Here is a 15,420-nt window from a genome sequence, read left to right as displayed (position 1 = left end):
AACCTTGAAGCACGGGGTGGCATCATCATGTTGTGTGGGTGCTTTGCTGCAGGAGGGACTGGTGCACTTCACGAAATAGATAGGATCATGAGGAAGGAAAATTATATGGATATATTGAAGCATCATCTCAAGACATCAGTTACAGGCTGGTCGCAAATGGGTCTTCCAAATGGACAATGACCCCAAGCATACTTCCATAAGATGAGGCAAAATGGCTTAAGGACAACAAAGTCAAGGTATTGGAGCGGCCATCACAAAGCACGGACCTCAAACCTATAGAACATTTGTGGGCGAGTGCGAGCAAGGAGGCCTACAAAACTTGACTCACCTGACTCAAATTCACCCAACTTATTGTGGGAAACTTGTGGAAGGCTAACCAAAGCATTTGACCCAAGTTAAACAATTTAAAGAAAATGCTACCAAATACTAATTGAGTGTATGTAAACTTCTGACCCACTAGGAATGTGATGAAAGAAATACAAGCTGAAATAAATAATTCTCTCTACTATTATTCTGACATTTCACATTCTTAAAATAAAGTGGTGATCCTAACTGACCTAAGACAGGGAATTTTTACTAGAATTAAATGTTGGGGATTGTGAAATACTGAATTTAAATGTATTTGGCTAAGGTGTATGTAAACTTCCGACTTGAACTGTGTATCCACCTTCATGGTTCACTGGACCCTATGATCACTTGGCGTACAGAGGCCCATTATCAGCAACTATCACTCCTGTGTTCTAATGGCACGTTGTGTTAGCTAATCCAAGTTGATAATTTTAAAAGGCTAATCGATCAGTTGAAAACCCTTTTGCAATTATGTTAGCACAGCTGAAAACTGTTGTGCTGATTTTAACAAAGCTTTTGTAAACAGTATGTGGGCCTTGTTCTTTATCAAAGCTTTTGTAAACAGTGTTTTTTCATGCAGCAATTCAACCATGAAGGCCTGATTCACACAGTCTCTGAGAAGTTGATGTTGAGATGTGTCTGTTACTTGAACTCTGTGATGCATTTATTTGGGCTGCAATCTGAGGTGCAGTTAACTCTAATGAATGTATCTTCTGCAGCAGAGGAAACTCTGGGTCTTCCTTTCCGGTGGCAATCCTCATGAGAGCCACCCATACCTTGTCACAACACAACTGATTGGCTCAAATGCATCAAGAAGGAAAGAAATTCCACAAATTAACATTTAACAAGGCACACCTGTTAATTTAAATGAATTGCAGGTGACTACCTCATGAAGCTGGTTGAGATAATGCCAAGAGTGTGCAAAGCTGTCATCAAGGCAAAGGGTGACTGCTTTGAAGAGTCTCAAATATAAAATATATTTTGATTTGATTAACCCTTTTTTGGTTACTACATGATTACATATGTGTTATTTCATTGTTTTGATGTATTCACTATTATTCTACAATGTAGAAATAAAGGAAAAACCCTTGAATGAGTAGGTGTGTCCAAACTTTTGACTGGTACTGTATGTAAATGTGATACTTCAGTTGTTGTTTTTGTTACATTTGAAAAATGTATAAAAACCTGTTTTTGCTTTGTCATTATGGGGTATTGTGATGTCATTATGGAGTATTGTGTGTAGATTGAGGGGAAAATATTGATTTAATCCATTTTAGAGTAACGGCAACAAAATGTGGAACAAGTGAAGGGGTCTGAATACTTTCCAAATGCACTGTGTATATATAGGGGCAGTACTTAGTGACATCACTTCCTGAAACAGGAGGAACAAACAGGTAAAAAATATCAACATTCAATGTATAAAATATATAACCAAGCTGGAAGTGTAAACGCCAGCCCATCCACAATCCTAGAGGTTCACTGTTGATCAACCTCCTCCTTCATATCTGAATCCTGATGATCAACCTCCTCCTTCACATCTGACTCCTGATGATCAACCTCCTCCTTTACATCTGACTCCTGATGATCAACCTCCTCCTTCACATCTGACTCCAGTGATCAATCCAGTGTCTTCTTTTTTGGGGAATCCCGATGGACGACGTCATGCAATAGGCCGTCATGACCACCGCCCACAAGTTCATTTTCATTCGGGTTTTCAATGGGAAGAGCATTAGCAAGAACTCCTGTCTGGTAAATTGTCTCATTTAATGGATTTACATTGGCAGGTGAACATGGAGAAATCCCATTAAATTTTTTTTGTCAATCTCAAACTGCAGAAACACTGTTGGAATTCCTTATCAAAGTCTGTGGCCTGTGATGTTGGGACAAATGATAGTCCCTTATTATACAAGAGACCATATTCTACAGCACAACGGCAGAGTCATGTCTTCAGTGTAAAACTAACAATGACTCAATAATCCTTTTGGGAATGTTATGATGTCATAAAGTTATGGGCGGAGTTAGAAAGTTGGCTGTACAATTATACAATGTAAAATTACCCCAGAGTTGGATGATACTTTTCTCATCAATCATCTTAAAAATGATACTTAATTAAAAGCTGGAAATCAACCAATCCTCTGTTGTCCTCTATTTTTGGAGTTATTACATTAAACCAATCAGATTTCAGAAGAATGCCAAAATCAGGTGTGAAGTAATATGGAGGACCAGCCTATTCCCTATGATGTAAACTACAACAGAAATAACTTCAAATGTATAACTTCATATTAAACCAATCGTTTTCAGTCATGACTTGAGTGATTAAAGTAAACCACAGTTTTGGAAATACATAACACCATCTAACCATATATCAAAGAATGTTTTCTATATGCAGTTATTTTAGCCAGCCAGCCAACGTTAGCTATTTAGCCAACTAGCTATTAGACTAACCAGCGTAGCCAACCAGCACGGTTATGGTCAGTGAGCTGGAGCCCAACTAAAACATAACTGCAGATCAAAAGAGAAGAGACATACAGAATGATGGCAGGGGAAAAAAACACATGGAAATTGGAACTCACATGAAAATTCACCTCACTGGTTAGAGAACAACCTGCAGAAGACAGTCAGCTACATTTTAAATGTAGGGGTCGTTAAACAAAGGAACACAAAACTTATGCCATTTGTTTGAGAGGAGGGAGACTAATGGAGCCCAACTACCGGACTGCATAAAAGAGACAGAATGATGGACGAAATGAAGCTTCAGACGTCATTGATCACTGCTGATAAAAGTGACATACTGCTTTGAAGTATACTGCTTAGCGATTTCGGCGCATGCCTCGTAGCTCCTATATTAAATGTAACACGCGTGCTACGGGTGAGTGTTGTTATCGTGACCAGTGAGCTGAATAACATCCATATCGAAAAGTTGACAAAACAAAAAGGACTATCAAAATATATCAAATTAACCTGAAAAATTACTCAATATCCCCCTCTGTTGGCGAAGAAGTATAATACACCTAAACTAACAAAACTGGGCAAGTCAACTGGCTGGTGTTCATGAGTTTATAAAACGTGTACTTTATACATTTGTCATAAATTACCTGCAATGATGAGACACAGGGTGTGGATGAATGATCAGTAGTCGACAGGATAAAAATATCACTCCTAAAGAAGATGCATTTTCCAGTTAACTGCCAACTTGAAAGAGGGAACTTTATCATAAAACCCACATGGAAAACTGAGATTCGGCAAATAACATATAAAGAGAGGCTTATTTGACGCCAAACCAACAACAACAGTTGTTACTAGAACATAAATTGCTAATGTCAACTTTATACATTTCTATCCCAGGACCACAACATTTTCAAATTCTCCATAAATCTGCTGTGGATTACCCAGAATCCCATACCATTACCACTGAGTGCAATGCAAACACACGATCCGCGCAGCGGTCTAAGGCACTGCATCTCAGTGCTAGTGGCGTAACCACAGACCCTAGTTCAAATCTAGGCTGTGATTGGGAGTCCCATAGGGCAGGGCACAATTGGCCCTGCATCGCCTGGGTTAGGGTTTGGCCGGGGTAGGCCGTCAATGTAAATACGAATTTGTTCTTAACTGACTTGCCTAGTTAAATAAGGGTTAAATATATTTAAAAAAAAATGTAACTTCATTACACCGTTACACTGGCATACAAACTCAGTAGCACAAAGTTGATCATCCATATGACGTGGAGAAATACTGCATTGTGGGTAGTGTGGAAGATTTCCCGAAATAAGTTAATAAATATGTAATAACACAAAACCATAACTGTTTGTACTTACAGGTAACCAGATCGTGCCTACAAATAGCTTACTACGTCTTTAACCACACTGTGTTGTACACTGGTGAGTAAAAACTAATGATTCCTACCCTTTAACTTGTCTGAAAATCAAATAAACATTTTAGTCAACTGCGTTACCCACTCCAGTCAACAGAGGGCGGTCTGTGACTTTAAGGCGATGCCGCTAGTGTGACGTATAATCTAGTTGACGGAACGCTTCTTTCAACAGCAGCAACACTTAGTCAGACACCTCCGTAGCTTGCTAGACAAAATAGCTGAACCAATAACGCTCTTTAGACGCTTTCGTGTATATTAGTCACTGTGTTTTAAACCCACTTCTGTCGTCTAGTTAGTTGTCCGATTTAATTTCATATTTACGGTGTTGTTATTATTCAGCTAGCGGGCTGGGTAAGTTAGCATTAGCCTAGCTAGCTAGCATCCTCGACCATGAGTTCACTAAGCTACTCTCCTCCTGATAAAGAAGAGGTGGTCTGCTGCACGGAGAAAGAAGCTCTCGTCAAAGAGGAGGAGGAAGAGGAGGCTGTTACAATACAAAAACAAGTAGAGGTTGAGGCTTTTACCGTGAAAGAAGAAGAGAAAGACGTTACAGTTAAAGAAGAGGAAGACGCGTTCAGAGTGAAAGAGGAGGAGGATGTTACAGTAAAAGAAGAGGAGGCAGAGAAAGAGGAGGATGCAGTTTTTGGAGTGAAAGAGGAGGAGGGGGAGATGACTGTCACATCCAAAAAGGAGGAGGAAGAAGAGGAGGAAACTGGATATCTCGGGCCGGTTTCCCAGACGCATCTTAAGGCATCCAACCATGAAGTTAGCCTTATGATGCCTCCGGGAAACCGGTCCCTGGTTAACACTAGTAAGTACTGTCTTAAATACAGACTGATAAATACAACTGATGTTTGGTGTTAATGACGAAATCTGCATTGTTACATCCATATTTGGTATTTTAAATTGTTTATATATAGCCATTGATTCTTGAAGAATATAACACATGCCTCATGAGCTTAGTTCAACTGTTTTACCCCATCAGAACCCCAAATAATATTTGTTTTATTCCATGTCTAGAAACAGTGTAAATCAACACTGTATAGCCTCAACGTGGTTAAAACTATAATGTTGTCATGGACTGCCAGTCCTTGCATCCATTGGTCTGTCTATGAATTTGAGAGTAGTTACATTTCTCCAGCCGCATCATCATCTTATTACCGAAACAGTGGTGGAATTACAGCTTTGTTATTGTTTGAACTTCAAGTTGGTTGATTGATTTATGTGTGGCTTTTTTAAAGGGACAACCTGAGTTTTAAACAGAACAAAATGGCTGCCCAGAGACTTGGTTTGGTAAACAGCTGAGGGATGGGGGCTGAAGAAATGTAACCACTCTCGTGGTGAGTGGATGTAGAAAAACCGAGAGCTGGACATTGTCATTCGCAATTGATTTCATTAAGACTATGTTTACTTGCTGTTTGAGGTGAAGAAAAATTACTTTGAGAAGCTCCACAACTCATTAGTGGTGGTGCGTTAAGACAATCAGAAATATTATCAGACATCCCCAAATGGGCACATTTATAGACCTACATTTGCGCGCAGGCCAGGTAGACTAGTCCTACTTCTGTATGCGTAATCAGTTGTGCGTCCTTACTCAACATTGACAGGAGTGTTTCAAATGAAAGACAATGAATAAATTGATAAAACTGGTGCATCTTGTGGGGTCAGGTCTGGGTGGTCTGCCATGGGCCGTTTCATTTAGTGTCTCTCATCCAGGGAACAGTAGTTGTAGTCATAAAGTTAAACTTCATATTATGAACTTCAACTTAAATACTGGATCTTGGAGTCAAATCATTTTTTTGACAGTCAAATGACAAACATCACGACATGCAACAACAACCAAAGTGCTTCTTCATTCATTACTCTGGTAAAGACAGTTATGCTGTGCTCCATGTTGAATCCAACATCCCTAACAAATTGGTGTTTATAATGTATTATTGTCTGCTTGATTTACAGTAGGGTGCCGTTGGTCAGTTTGGGCACGGATATACTTTGCGCATAATGTGTAGCGAACTGTTCCTTGATATATATGCTATTGTACCACACACAGAGATATTTTCCTTTATTCAGGACAGAAAGAATGACAACACATTATAGAATAGTCTAGTGGGGTTATTCACACAATTATCTGGTGATCAAGTTATGAAATGTCATGACAAAGACATTTTAGTTTCCATGTTTCACCTGAAATATTAAATGATTTATAGTCCTAGGTCTATGTTATTGTTAGGTGAAGTTCTACAGTAGGTCTGATATGCAACTTTTCATGGAAGTTAGGAACAAATATACACAGGCAGTTAGGAAACCTAAGGCTAGCTTTTTCAAACAGAAATTTGCATCCCGTTGTACAAGCTCAAAAAAGTTGTGGGACACTAAAGTCCATGGAGAATAAGAGCACCTCCTCCCAGCTGCCCACTGCACTGAGGTTAGGTAACACTGTCACCACTGATAAATCTCACTCTAATTGAGAATTTCAGTAAGTATTTTTCTATGGCTGGCCATGCTTTCCATCTGGCTACCCCGGTCAACTGCCCGGCACCCTCCACAGCAGCTCGCCAAAGCCCCCACCATTTCTCCTTCACCCAAATCCAGATAGTAGATGTTATGAAAGAGCTGCAAAATCTGGACCCCTATAAATCAGCGGGCTCGACAATATGGACCCTCTCTTTCTAAAATTATCTGCCAAAATTGTTGCAACCCCTGTTACTAGCCTGTTCAACCTCTCTTTCGTATCACCTGAGATTCCCAAAGATTGGAAAGCTGCTGCGATCATCCCCCTCTTCAAAGGGGGAGACACTCTAGACCCACACTGCTACAGACCTATATCTCTCCTACCCTGCCTTTCTAAGGTCTTTGAAAGCCAAGTTAACAAGCAGATTACCGACCATTTCGAATCCCACCGTACCTTCTCCGCTATGCAATCTGGTTTCAGAGCTGGTCCTGGGTGCACCTCACCCACGCTCAAGGTCCTAAACGATATCATAACCGCCATCGATAAGAGACATTACTGTGCAGCCGTATTCATCGACCTGACCAAGACTTTCGACTTTCGTCAGTCACCACATTCTTATTGGCAGACTAAACAGCCTTGGTTTCTCAAATGACTGCCTCGCCTGTTTCACCAACTACTTCTCTGACAGAGTTCAATGTGTCAAATCGAAGGGCCTGTTGTCCGGACCTCTGGTAGTCTCTATGGGTGTGCCACAGGGCTCAATTTTCAGGCCGACTCTTCTCTCTATACATCAATGATGTCGCTCTTGCTGCTGGTGAATCTTTGATCCACCTCTACGCAGACAACACTGTTCTGTATACTTCTGGCCCTTCTTTGGACACTGTGTTAACCTGTCTGGTACCCTTGTGACTGTAGCGTCCCACCTCGCCAACAGCCAGTGAACTTGCAGGGCGCCAAATTCAAAACAACAGAAATCCCATAATTAAAACTCCTCAAACATACAACTATTATACACAATTTTAAAGATAAACTTCTAAATCCAACCACAGTGTCCGATTTCAAAAAGGTATTACGGCGAAAGCTCACCACGCAAATATGTTAGGTTAGCGCCTAGTCACAGAAAACCATACAGCCATTTTCCAACCAAGGAGAGGTGTCACAAAAGTCAGAAATAGCGTTAAAATGAATCACTTACCTTTGATGATCTTCATCTGGTGGCACTCCCAGGTCTCCATGTTAGACAATAAATGTTTTTTTTTTTTCGATAATGTCCCACTTTATGTCCAAAAACCTCTCAACATCCAGACAAAATGTTGTTGTTTTTTATTTCAAATGGAGGGGCAATAGGGGCAGTATTATGTAGCTTGGATGAAAATGTGCCCATTGTAATATATGCATATTATTATTAGTATTGGATAGAAAACACTCTAAAGTTTCCAAAACGGTCAAAATATTGTCCGAAAACCCTGAGGAAAATCAAAACGGGAAGTTGCTTCTATTTTGAAAACTCCATGTTCCATAGCCTCCCATTGCTCCTTTTAAAGGGATATGAACCAGATTCCTTTTCCTATTGCTTTCTCAAGGTGTCAACAGTCTTCAGACATAGTTTCAGGCTTTTATTTTGAAAAATGAGCCAGAACGATAACATTGCGTCAAGTTGTCACATGAGTTTTGCTCGCGCAAGAGTTTGGACAGCTATTGTTTTTCCCTCTCCTACTGTGAAAGACATTTGCGGTTGATATATTATCGATTATATATTTTAAAAACAACCTGATTGATTATAAAAAACGTTTGACATGTTCCTGTGGACATTATGGAAACTATTTGGAATTTGTTTGCGTTGTCGTGACCGCTCTTTCCTGTAGATTTCGGAACATAACGCGACAAACAAACTGAGGTATTTTGGATAAAAAAATAATCTTTATGGAACAAACTGAACATTCGTTGTGTAACTGGGAATCTCGTGAGTGAAAACATCCGAAGATTATCAAAGGTAAACTATTAATTTGATTGCTTTTCTGATTTTCGTGACTGAGCTACCTGATGCTAAGTGTACTTAATGTTTTATCGTGCGATCGATAAACTTACACAAACGCTTGGATTGCTTTCACTGTAAAGCATAATTTCAAAATCTGACACGACAGGTAGATTAACAAAAGGCTAAGCTGTGTTTTCCTATATTGCACTTGTGATTTCATGAATATAAAATATAATATGCTATTCAGAGGTTGTTGCTGACACTCATCCCGATAGGGGGATTGCAGCCATAACAAGTTAAAGTACAATAAAAGTTTGTAGAAACATGTCAAACGATGTTGAAATCAATCAATCAATCATCAGGTTGTTTTTGTCATAAATAATCAATAATATTTCAACCGGACAAAACGTTTCTCAATCGAAAAGCATAAACAAGAAAGGTGGAGTCCTGATCACACGCTGGGCTCATGGCTGGAAATTTCCACTGTCCACTCATTGAAATTGCTGTATCTCCCTAATTTTTCAGAGTAAAAGCCTGAAACAATGCCTAACGACTAGCCACATGTAGAAGAAGCCATAGAGATCGTGAACTAGGTCCTAAGTCTTTGTATGGTGGATAGGCGTTCAATGGAAAAACAGCCTTTCAAAATAATAGTACTTCCTGGAAGGATTTTCCTCAGGTCCTCGCCTGCCATATCAGTTCTGTTATATTCACAGACATTATTTTAACAGTTTTGGAAACTTTAGAGTGTTTTCTATTATATGCATATCCTAGCTTCTTGGCCTGAGTAGCAAGCAGTTTAATTTGGGCATGCTTTTCATCCAAAATTCCGAATGCTGCCCCCTACCCTAGTGAAGTTAACTAACCTCCAGACGAGATTCAATGCCATACAACTCCTTCCTTGGCCTCCAACTGCTTTTAAACTAAATGCATGCTCTTCAACCAGTCGCTGCCCGCACCTCTCCGCCGTCCAGCATCACTACTCTGGACGGTTCTGACTTAGAATATGTGGACAACTACAAATACCTAGGTGTCTGGTTAGACTGTCAACTCTCCTTCCAGACTCACATTAAGTGAGTATTAAATCATTAAATCTAGAATCGGCTTCCTATTTCACAACAAAGCATCCTTCATTCATGCTGCCAAACATACCCTCGTAAAACTGACCATCCTACCGATCCTCGATGATGTCATTTACAAAATAGTGTTACGCCCCTGAAAACAGGGGAGAAATAATCACGAGAGTGATACGGTGTTGTATTCTCAATTTAACGTTTAGTTCAATGAATTTCACAAAAGTAACACATTACAAAACAACAGAAAAACCATTATACAAATAACACAGCAAAATATCTTATTAACAACGTACATGTTCATTCACAATCGACATAAAATGGCAGCTACTCTCAGTACGATGCTATTCTTCACTTCAACCGAGCAGGGCTAATATTACTCTCTTCAAACTTAACTCTAACTTCCTCAAAACGTTACTAAGACACACCTTAAACACTCTTGACATGTTAGTGTGTTATAACATTTAAATTACTATTTTTATCATCAATAAAGTACCTGAAAACAGGGGAGAAATAATCACGAGAGTGATACGGTGTTGTATTCTCAATTTAACGTTTAGTTCAATGAGAAAAAGACCGCGATTTTCCCCAGGAATATGGGTGGAGACCAGAGCAATCGATCTCCGGCTCATAGATTAAGAGCATTTCGTAGATCACAGATTAACACTTTTAGGCACTACAAAATCAAGTAATCAATATAACATTTACACATTACTCTCACAATTCGTACCCTTTGACAGATTTGAACTTTAACACAATTATATGAATGTTATCAATCTTTATCAACTGATACTGAATGCATCTTTTTAACCTTAGATGTTTTAAGATCCTCACATACTATGAACTTACTAATACTTTTTAATGTATAACAGGCTATGACTATTTCCTTTAACCTGTCACAATAGCAGCTCACAGATTACTGCACCTGTACATAGCCCATCTGCCAATAGCCCATCCAACTACCTCATCCCCATACAGTATTTATTTATTTCTTGCTCCTTTGTACCCCAGTATCTCTACTTGCACATCTATCATTCCAGTGTCTAATTGTTATATTGTAATTACTTTTCCACCATGGCCTATTTATTTCCTTACCTCCCTTATCTCACCTCATTTGCACACACTCTATATAGATTTTCTTCAACTTTATTGGTGACTGTATGTTTTGTTTATTCCATGTGTAACTGTGTTGTTGTATGTGTCAAACTTCTTTGCTTTATCTTGGCCAGGTTGCAGTTGTAAATGAGAACTTGTTCTCAACTTGCCTACCTGGTTAAATAAAGGTGAACAAATAATAAATTAACAGTGGATTTCTGCTGTTGTGGGACTTTAAAACCGTCTGTCTGACTTTGTCGATCATACAGGAGCGAGACGGGACTATCTTGGATCCTCTGGGGAGCCTCAACAACCTCATGAAGCTGATGAGGCAAAGAAGAGTCTCTCTAGATCAGAACACCCCAGTAAACAACAGCAGAGATCCACAGGAGAGAAACCTTACTGCTGCTCCGACTGTGGGAAACATTTCTCAAGATCAAATTCACTAAAAGTACACCTGAGAATTCACACTGGAGGGAAATCTCACTGGTGCTCTGACTGTGGGAAAATATTTAACTCTACAGTAGACCTTAAAATACATCATAGAATTCACACAGGAGAGAAATCTTATGGCTGTGATCAATGTGGGAACAGTTTTTCTCAGCTAAAAACCCTGAAATCACACCAGAGAACACACACAGGAGAGAAACCTTATGGCTGTGATCAATGTGGGAAGAGTTTTACTGTGTCAAGCTCCTTGATAGTGCACCAGAGAATACACACAGGAGAGAAGCTTCACCATTGTTCATTTTGTGGGAAAAGCTTTTCAACATCACACACCTTGAAGGTGCACCAGAGAATGCACACAGGAGAGCGACCTTATAGCTGTAATCAATGTGGGAAGTGTTTTTTTACATCTAGCAATCTGACAAAACACCAGAGAACACACACAGGAGAGAAACCATATAGCTGTAATCAATGTGGGAAGTGTTTTGTTCAATCTGGAGATCTGAAGATACACCAGAGACTACACACAGGAGAGAAACCTTATGGCTGTGATCAATGTGGGAAGAGGTTTAATCAGTCAAGCAGCCTGATAGTACACCAGAGAACACACACAGGAGAGAAACCTTATGGCTGTGATCAATGTGGGAAGAGTTTTAATCAGTCAAGCAGCCTGATGGTACACCAGAGATCACACACAGGAGAGAAACCATATAGCTGTACTCAATGTGGGAAGAGTTTTGTTACATCTGGCTGTCTGATTACACACCAGAGAACACACACAGGAGAGAAACCTTATACCTGTGATCAATGTGGGAAGAGTTTTACTCAGTTAAACAGCCTGATGGTACACCAGAGATCACACACAGGAGAGAAACCATATAGCTGTACTCAATGTGGGAAAAGTTTTAATTGGCTCAACAGCCTGGTATCACACCAGAGAACACACACAGGAGAGAAACCTCATAGCTGTAATCAATGTGACAAGAGATTCTCAGATAAAAGATATCTGATTAAACATCAGAAAATACATAGATGAAGGAGTTGTTTCATGATATCATTGTAATGTCACTGTCACTGTTTTTAACATTGTTGTAGGATAATTTTAATGTTTGTTCAATTGATTTGAGATTTTTGTTGTAAAGGGTTTTAACAAGGTTTCCCATGCTTGTTCAATGAACCATAAACAATTAATGAACATACACCTGTGGAACGGTCCTTAAGACACTAACAGCTTACAGACGGTAGGCAATTAAGGTCACAGTTATGAAAATTTAGGACACTAAAGCGGCCTTTCTACTGACTCTGAAAAACACCAAAAGAAAGATGCACAGGGTCCCTCACCATATGTGTGAACGTGCCTTAGGCATGCTGCAAGGAGGCATGAGGACTGCAGATGGGACCAAGGCAATAAATTGCAATGTCCGTACTGTGAGACAGGGAGACAGGACGGACAGCTGATCACCCTCGCAGTGGCAGTCCAGACTGTCCACAATAGGCTGAGAGAGGCTGGGCTGAGGGCTTGTAGGCCTGTTGTAAGGCAGGTCCTCACCAGACATCACCGGCAACAATGTCGCCTATGGGCACAAACCCACCGTTGCTGGACCAGACAGGACCGGCAAAAAGTGCTCTTCACTGACGAGTCGCAGTTTTGTCTCATTGGGGGTGATGGTCGGATTTGCGTTTATCGTCGAAGGAATGAGCATTTCACCGAGGCCTGTACTCTGGAGCGGGATTGATTTGGAGGTGGAGTGTCCGTCATGGTCTGGGGCGATGTGTCACAGCATCTTTGGCCTGAGCTTGTTGTCATTGCAGGGAAGACATCCTGTGTGGTACTCTTCCTGCAGGCTCATCCTGCCATGACCCTCCAGCATGAGAATGTCACCAACCACACTGCTCGTTCTGTGTGATTTTCTGCAAAACAGGAATGTGTTCTGCCAAGGCCAGCGAAGAGCCCGAATCTCAATCCTATTGAGTACATCTGGGACCTGTTGGATTGGAGGGTGAGGGCTAGGGCCATTCCCCCCAGAAATGTCCGGGAACTTGCTGGTGCCTTGGTGAATGAGTGAGGTAACATCACACAGCAAGAACTAGCAAATCTGGTGAAGTACATGAGGAGGAGATGCACTGCAGTACTTAATGCAGCTGGTGGCCACACCAGATACTCACTGTGCCTTTTGATTTTGACCCTCCTTTGTTCAGGGACACATAATTCAATGTCTGTTCATCACATGTCTCTGGAACTTGTTCAGTTTGTCTCTCAGCTGTTGAATCTTGTTATGTTCATACACATGTTAAGTTTGCTGAAAGTAAACGCAGTTGACAGTGAGAGGACGTTTCTTTTTTTGCTGAGTTTATTTGTTGTCTTAAGGGAGAAGGTGTTATGGGCTTTGGTTTTTCCATTTATGTTTTGAGGATGGACTTCAGCACGTATAGCTCATTAGCATGTAGGGTGCACTGATTGTCTCCTCCTTAGTATGTGTTACACCTGTGCTGGCTTGTCCATCTCGTTAATTGGAAGGCGTTTCACCTGAGCTGGCCCAGGTTCTATTTAAGAGTGGCTGGCCCAGGTGCTCCGGATGCTATTTAAGAGTGGCTGGCCCAGTGCTCCAGGTGCTATTTAAGAGTGGCTGGCCCAGTGCTCCAGGTGCTATTTAGGATTGTCTGGCCTAGTGCTCCAGATGCTATTTAAGAGTGGCTGGCCCAGGTGCTCCAGATGCTATTTAAGAGTGGCTGGCCAAGTGCTCCTGGTTATAATTAAGAGTGGCTGGCCCAGTGTTCTAGGTGATATTTTAGAATGTCTGTCCCAGATGCTCCAGGATCTATTTAAGAGTGGCTGGCCCCGTGCTCCAGGTTATAATTAAGAGTGTCTGGCCCAGTGCATCACCCATAGAATCATATTGTTGATATTTTAATCAATGGCATTTCCTTAGGATGCTCATTAGTCTTTCAATCTTCTGTTTTTTATCCTCTTATGTTGTGTACTAAATATTTCTGTTTATTCTTGTTTGTTTTTTCCCTGTGAAGCCATTGTGTTGCATCCATGTCTGAAATGTACTATAGAAATAAAGCTTGATTTAAACATATTGCAAACCATATTAACCCAATGACCGACAATCAACAGATTCTTGCAAAACCAATTAACAAATATTTTTACCTTTAACTAGGCAAGTCAGTTAAGAATAAATTCTTATTTTCAATGACGGCCTAGGAACAGTGGGTTAACTGCCTGTTCAGGGGCAGAACGACAGATTTGTACTTTGTCAGCTCGGGGATTTGAACTTGCAACCCCTAACACCCCTAACGCTCTAACCACTAGGCTACCCTGCCGCCCCAAGATATGTGCAAAAGCAACACACATCTTGGTCCATCTTAGTATGAAAAACTGTATAGAGTCAGTATATCTTCCACTATGTCAAAATAGTGCACTTTTCAACCACCCATTAAATCACACTTTTCCAGCCTGCTGAAGGCGTGGTGGAGTAGTAAACACCACCCCCAGCTCTACCAGGGGCTTGAGGTGGTCTCCCACAGCTCTGCTTATGTCATGTTCTGTGGCCTTGCCGTTCCATTTCTTGACTGCCCCTGCAACACATTTAGTCATACTATATAAAACACTTAAAGTAATGTATATGAAGCATCTATGGCCACAGTTACACCTGGCACTTAAATGTGACTTCTGTCATCTGATCACTCCAAGCTGCATTAGGTTCAGACCTACCGGGATGGGCCTTTGACAGTCTGGATGCAGTCAGGCCACCAAATATGCACAAGCAATGTAATGAGGTGGGGGAATAGTAAATTCTACACATTTGACCTTCATAATATCAAAGAACAAATGTGTCTGTCTGAGGGGAAATTAACTTTCATACAGCCAAAAGGGGTGAGAAATTACACCAATATCAGTGGACAGTTTGCACTAATGTAAATAAACATAGATGTTACGAATCCCTTTGGCCCTACAGTCTAGGGGGAATGGAAACAAGAGCCGTAACATATCTCAAGCAAATCATAATAGTGAAAAAACCACAGACAACTTAAATCTACCATCAAACACTCATGGGTTATTTTAAACACACGGTAAAGGGTGGCAGGAAAAGGGGCTGAGCTGAACCCAAGGAAAGAAATAATAAAATATCCCAAAACACCCCTAAGCTAG

General features: G+C 40.6%; 1 protein-coding gene across 1 annotated transcript; it reads left to right on the top strand.

Annotated features, from left to right (window-relative positions):
- Window positions 1-4,348: 4,348 nt before the first annotated feature.
- Window positions 4,349-14,440, top strand: LOC116352932 (zinc finger protein OZF-like). Its single transcript, XM_031824621.1, has 2 exons — window positions 4,349-5,030; window positions 11,087-14,440. Exons 1-2 carry the CDS (start codon window positions 4,610-4,612, stop codon window positions 12,298-12,300), a joined length of 1,635 nt encoding a protein of 544 aa, XP_031680481.1. The 5' UTR covers window positions 4,349-4,609; the 3' UTR covers window positions 12,301-14,440.
- The last annotated feature ends 980 nt before the right edge of the window (window positions 14,441-15,420 follow it).

The sequence above is a fragment of the Oncorhynchus kisutch genome, linkage group LG5 (genome assembly GCF_002021735.2).
Source record: "Oncorhynchus kisutch isolate 150728-3 linkage group LG5, Okis_V2, whole genome shotgun sequence".
NCBI lineage: Eukaryota > Metazoa > Chordata > Actinopteri > Salmoniformes > Salmonidae > Oncorhynchus > Oncorhynchus kisutch.
Note: the sequence above shows the minus strand (reverse complement) of the source record. Positions and strands in the feature narration are given on the sequence as shown.

Bases quoted from the DNA above. Each gene is read 5' to 3' on its own strand.
- LOC116352932 (XM_031824621.1), top strand. From the start codon at position 4,610: ATGAGTTCACTAAGCTACTCTCCTCCTGATAAAGAAGAGGTGGTCTGC. The intron at 5,031-11,086 runs GTAAGTACTGTC...TCGATCATACAG, and splicing joins CCGGTCCCTGGTTAACACTA to GAGCGAGACGGGACTATCTT.